Source organism: Mytilus californianus, unplaced genomic scaffold (assembly GCF_021869535.1).
Source record: "Mytilus californianus isolate M0D057914Y unplaced genomic scaffold, xbMytCali1.0.p SCAF_4, whole genome shotgun sequence".
In the NCBI taxonomy this organism is placed as follows: Eukaryota; Metazoa; Mollusca; class Bivalvia; order Mytilida; family Mytilidae; genus Mytilus; species Mytilus californianus.
Window position 1 is genome coordinate 53,571,949 of NW_026262690.1, and position 6,613 is coordinate 53,578,561.

Below are 6,613 nucleotides of genomic sequence, written 5' to 3' on the forward strand. Positions count from 1 at the left end.
TTAATAGTTAAGATCCATTTTGTTACATCTGGTGATCCGTTTATTTGGCAATCGCCAATGGCAGACAGCAGGGTTTAAGAACATCCGTTGTTCGACCTGCAATTCAAATGCGTTTTGTTAAAATATACTTTTTCACTTTTTTGGTCTTTTTGGAAAAAGTTGTTTGTGCTGTATTTAGACCCCTCTAACAAGAAATTTGTTTTGCATGCACATGTATAAAAATTGCGGTTTGATAAAAACCGCAATTTTTATACATGTGCATGCAAAACAAATTTCTTGTTAGAGGGGTCTAAATACAGCACAAACAACATTTTCCAAAAGATCAAAAAAGTGAAAAAGTATATTTTAACAAAACGCATTTGACTAACAGGTCGAACAACAAATGTTCTTAAACCCTGCTGACTGCCATTGGCGATTGCCAAATAAACGGATCACAAGGTGTAATAAATGGATCTTAACTATAAATTTTATACCAAACAGAAAACAATAAACTTGCGGCAAAGATGGTAGACCGCAAACAAAGGTGCAAAGATTATATATATATATATATATATATATATATATATACATAACTACTCTAAATATCAGCACAACAATGTTAAATCTGCAAATTTGCGGAAGCAAATTTTTGTTCTTCCCTCGCCGGGATTATATATATATATATATCCAAAATCAAAACAAAACAAAAAACCGGACGTATAACCAGTGATTAAGGTTTTAATATCAACCCTCTTCATTGTTAATTGTCTAGGACAATATCATGATTTACAGGATTTTATATGCAATATACTCACATATTGACTTACATCTATAAATTGACGATGAGGGTCGGTTGAAAACAAAACTTTTGACAAAAGAGATGATTTCAGCTTCCCAATTGTGAACTTTCCATTTTTATGTAGTAAAATTCCAGCAGCGCCTGCATACGGAGTGTATATCTCCAAGTTGATACGACACTCCAGGGCTTGTATTTCCTATCATGATTTCCTTGATAGAGGGTTGCTGCTCACAGGGAAGCTATTGAGCCAAGAATTCCAAGTGGTGAAGTTGAAATTATCCCATCGTAAATTTTACGGACGCCATCACGAGTTAGTTGACCGTTACGGAATATCCGTTTCACAGATGATAGCGGATATGTTCCTAATGTCGTAACTACAATCCCGTGCCCTTTTCACGAATGTGACCTACCGAATTAGACTTATTACCGGGTTTGTACTAACATGAGCAACACGACGGGTGACACATGTGGAGCAGGATCTATTTTTGGTGGGGTTCGTGTTGCTCAGTCTTTGGTTTTCTATGTTGTGTTTTTTGTACTATTGTTTGTCTGTTGGCCTTTTTCTTTTTTAGCCATGTCGTTGTCAGTTTATTTTCGACTTATGAGTTTGAAAGTCCCTTTGGTATATTTCGCCTCTCTTTTACAAAATGTCTCGATTCCTTCTCAAAACTAAATACTTAACATTCTATACGATATACAAAGCACATTTTTCAACAATTTCACATATTTTAGAATACAAATGTTACTAGTATTCAGCGTTAGATGTTGCTCTTGAAGACATTTGAGACACAGTTGATTAGACTAAATGTACATAATTTGTATCCGAATTACTATATATATATATATATATATATATATATATAGCTTTACTTCCAATTTGTTTTTTTTTTTTTTTTTTTTTTTTTTTACGAAGGTTCTTCTTTTATATACGTGATTTTGTTTAATATTCTTGTATAATGATACTCGAAATGTAGAAAAAACTGTCAAAATTTCGTTTTTGGGCTATCCTTTATATATATGTATATATGTATACATATTAAATTGATATTTCGACACCTGTCAGTATTTTGTTTTTATCTATCAATTCAAGTCCGACATGTAAAAGCTTATAATAATTGTCTGTATTGCTTGTATGTGTTTTATGTGTTTTATGTGAATATACTTATCTGCTTTTTATATTCCATGTGCTTTGTATGTATTGATATCTAATGCTTTCAATGCATATGTGCGTGTTTTAAAAATTACTTGGGATGAGTGATTTGAAAACGAAACGCGCGTCTGGCGTACACAATTTTAATACTGGTATCTATGACGTGCTTTTTTATGTGCATATGTTGCTATGCTTTATATGCTGCATGTGCTTTGTATTTACTGATATGTGCTATTTGTATTGATACACCTTATCGCTATTTGTTCGCCATTACTGGACATAACAGAAGTTCCCGTAAAATTTTGACGTCACAAAAGAAAATGTCTGACGCCACAAAGGAAAAGTGACTGTTGTATGACGTCAATAGTTCAAGTGTTGCAAATTCTCAGGTCAAGTGTCCCAGGTCCCAAAATAGCGATAAGATCTATTGTGTGTGCTGTATATGCATCTGTCTATATTTCAATGATTTAACCTGTTATATTATGAAATGTCGGTCGGTTAAAGAGCTCATGTTCGATCGAAAATTGTTTATCTGAAAAACCCGACTTTAAATAAAGATTACTTTAATTGATTTCCAGTCGGACTATCGTATTAAATTCCAAGAGATGGCCGCAGTATCGAAATATGAATAATCCCTGGATTTCAACCCGTCAGGTATTACAACCCTTGCTAATGATTGGGCGTCTGTTTGGCTATGCAACATAGTCCCTCAGAGTTCCGTATGTGTTTTGGGGTTGCTGTCTCATTGAGGTATGACACACAAATCCTTTTATTCATAGCAGTACTTGTAAATTGAACACTAATATTGGTCTGTATGGGGGTATTTATGATCTGCATAATCATATTTATGATATGCCTATATATATTAGGGCACAGGTCAAATACGGCATTATAAAACTTCAATAACCTACACCAAGAAAACTAATCTTGTGAATTTGACCTTATAGGTATACAAATAATTGCAACACATTTTCTGGTTATGATGTACATTACCGCCAATATAAAAATAATAAGATGGTGTATGATTCCCAATGACACAACTGTCCATCAAAGACAAGATGACGTAGATGCAAGGAACTATAGGTCACCGTTCGGTAAACAAAAATATGTACTAGTTCAATGAAAATGGACGTCACACTAAACTCCAAAACATATAAATGAACTAAAACATATATAGTTGACATGCAGACTTTGTTTTATAAACACATTAATCTAATATCGTTTATCAATGAACAAACTGCATATACAGACATTTTTTTTCAGTATTCAAAACACCAGCAAATAGATTGTGTTTACAATTTATTTTTAGTAGTAAATAGCAACATAAAGAATGGTTCTTGGTTTTAAACGAGTTCATACTATGTTTGATAAAAAAAAATAATGATTGTCTTATTAAGAGATCTATGTTTAGAAACATTTGCGATGTACAATGCTTGGGCCGGATTCATCATATTCTTGCTTACTTATCCACATTTGTTGGAAAGTAGAAAGTGAGGCTAAAATAGACCCACCAATCCAGACGGAGTATTTCCTCTCTGGTGGAGCAATTATTTTGACTTTCATGGTCGGTGGACATAAAGCAGTGATTTCCTTCTGCATTCTGTCAGCTATTCCAGCAAACATGGTGGAACCTCCAGATAGTACGGTATTAGCGTATAAATCTTTACGGATATCTACGTCACATTTCATTATACTGTTGTATGTGGTTTCGTGTAACCCAGCTGATTCCATACCCAGGAAAGATGGCTGGAACATGGCTTCTGGGCATCGGAAACGCTCATTTCCAATAGTGATGACCTGCCCATCTGGTAATTCATAGCTTTTTTCAAGTGATGATGATGTAGCTGCGGTCTGCATTTCTTGTTCAAAATCTAGAGCAACGTAGCAAAGTTTTTCTTTTATATCACGGACAATTTCACGTTCTGCAGTTGTTGTGAAGGAATATCCTCTTTCTGTAAGAATTTTCATCAGGTAGTCTGTCAAATCTCTTCCAGCAAGATCCAATCTCAAGATAGCATGCGGCAAAGCATACCCTTCATAAATGGGTACTGTATGACTGACTCCATCACCAGAGTCCATGACGATTCCTGTTGTTCTACCGGAAGCGTAAAGGGAGAGTACTGCTTGTATAGCTACGTACATTGCCGGAGAATTGAAGGTTTCGAACATGATCTGTGTCATCTTTTCTCTGTTAGCTTTTGGATTAAGAGGTGCTTCCGTCAAAAGTACGGGGTGTTCTTCTGGGGCAACCCTGAGTTCGTTGTAGAATGTGTGATGCCAGATTTTCTCCATGTCATCCCAGTTTGTAACAATTCCGTGCTCAATTGGATATTTAAGTGTTAAAATTCCTCTTTTACTCTGTGCTTCGTCACCAACATAGCTGTCCTTTTGTCCCATACCAACCATGACACCCTGAAAGTAAATTCAATTTTTAAACATAGGGAAAATTTAACTTTCGAATTCTCTTCGCTATGTTTCTTAATACGGAAATAACATATGACAATATGAAATTTTGTCAATGAAGCAACTATCTACCGAGCATTATACAGACAGAGATAGTAAAGACTACATGCTACTTTTTTTTTAAATAAAAATATCAACTTTTTTTAATTAGAGATAATTTACAGCGTCATTAGATTTTTCGGTGTAACATGGTATACCCTTCAAAATGTTGTATATTTGACCCATTGGCTCAAAATTGTTAAGAGAGTTGAAGTGCGTGATACATTTTATAGGAGTATTTAATAACATGTTTTCCGTTTAACTTCACCAGTAACTTCCTTGTTAACTTAACAGTTTAAACATTTTCTTCCTTTTAAAATGTTTCACATTTTTTACTGTGTTAACCATAATTAGACAAAGAAAAAAATCAATTCGTTGAATTGTAGGTTGTTTTACAGTTGTTGAGTTCTAAATGTTTGTTTTTTTATTGTGCACAAATAAAATCTACATCTCACCATTTGTATTATGAGCTAGTGTTGTAAACATAATTATTTGTTTGATTTCACTTTAATTTTATATATTTTAGATTAAAACATTAAACATTGCAAAGTTCTAGGCGGAAATTATTGTTTCGAATAAAGTCTCTCTTCTGCTCATTTGATATGACATATGTGCAAAATACAACAATAGCCATCGTGCTAGAAGTCACTATTTACACAATAATTCGGAGATTTTGAATACATTAAAGCATCAAAGAAACAACATTTCGGGGATCTGTTGATCGACACTTATGTCCTTGTTACAAATGGGTATCAAAATTTCCCAACTATCATCTTAGATCAACAACTTTTAAGCACACATTGATGTATTGTATATTTAGTTCTCGTCTTGCAGTTTGAAATATTTGCAACGCCTTAATCAAACATCAATCATTCTATAATCACAATAATTTATTTGTAGAAAAAATGGAAAATATTGATATATATCTTACCTGATGTCTTGGACGTCCCACAATAGACGGGAAAACTGCCCGTGGGGCATCATCTCCCGCAAAACCAGCTTTACACATTCCTGACCCATTGTCAACGACCAAAGCTGCTAGATCCTCGTCACACATCGTAGCTAGGCTAAAGTTCGATACTCACAGACAGACTGTAGACGTTAAAGTGAAGTCAAGACCGGCAAGGACCAACTACTTATTGTATGTAACAATCTCATAACATTTATTACCAAATAAGGTATCAAATTAAACAGGATGTATGAAGTGGAGTACTGAAAGATGTAAATGAGATGAGTCTATATATTGTTTTTCCGACTGATATCCGTAGCAAAATATGACAGTTCAGTGAAAAACATATTTCCGTGACGAAATTTTTGTTTAAAGGTTTTCTGCTTAATCAGCTTGAGATGAAATGAACACCGGGTTGTTTATGTTCTATATATACCCACAAGGAAACTGAAAAGACAATTTTATGCAACATATATTTAACTATGACGAAAAAAACACAATACTTTTGTTCATACCTTATAGAGGTATTTGCTTGTTATACTATATATGTATACATAAAAAACAAATACGTAGTTTGAACTCGTCAACACCTTATATGGTTATTAGCATAGAAATGTCAAACCATACACAATATCTCAATACAGGCAAAAGTGGTAAAATATCAGTAGTGATAACTTACATAAAACTGTTTTAATTGTCTAAATAGCTGCTTAAATCATTCTTAGAGAAAGTTGAAAATACATGTACATGAGTCAGGTACGTTTGATCACTTGTAACATTGTGTCTTTCATCTTATTTAGGACAGCTGTAAGACAACAAGTCTATACTTTACTTTTACTATAATTGTAATCCCTGTGGTATGAAAACTATTCGATACCATTCTGTTCCTACTCTGATATAAAATGTTTATACCTCTTCGTTTTGTCTGCTGCACTTTGTTTTTTTTTTATGATTATGTTGTAATATGTATTATAAAACTATTTGTATAAATTTGTTCACAAGGTTTATTAAAGAATAAAATTGTCTTATCGTGTTCGAAACCCAGCGCATAGAATAAACTGTTTTCTTTTCTGTGTCCTTGTTACTGTGAAATAGGTCTGTAAAATGTGTTTTAATTGTCTTACGAACTTATACCCCATAATTGTCATGCCTCTTCCCTTTCCATATCAGTACTTTGTGAAATAAAAAAGGCTTAAAACATGTCAATAATTGCAATTGTCTCTGTTGGTTAACA

General features: G+C 33.6%; 1 protein-coding gene across 1 annotated transcript; it reads right to left on the bottom strand.

Moving 5' to 3' along the window:
- Positions 1-3,210: 3,210 nt before the first annotated feature.
- Positions 3,211-5,560, bottom strand: LOC127738263 (actin, cytoplasmic-like). The gene is made up of 2 exons (XM_052249450.1): positions 5,362-5,560; positions 3,211-4,340 (listed from the first exon to the last, which is right to left on the bottom strand). The coding sequence occupies exons 1-2, from the start codon at positions 5,485-5,487 to the stop codon at positions 3,336-3,338; spliced, it is 1,131 nt and encodes a 376-aa protein (XP_052105410.1). The 5' UTR covers positions 5,488-5,560; the 3' UTR covers positions 3,211-3,335.
- Positions 5,561-6,613: the final 1,053 nt, after the last annotated feature.

Excerpts from the sequence above, each read along its gene's own strand:
- LOC127738263 (XM_052249450.1), bottom strand. The coding sequence starts at position 5,487 with ATGTGTGACGAGGATCTAGCAGCTTTGGTCGTTGACAATGGGTCAGGA. Across the intron at positions 4,341-5,361 it reads TGGGACGTCCAAGACATCAG|GGTGTCATGGTTGGTATGGG; the intron begins GTAAGATATATA and ends ATTTACTTTCAG.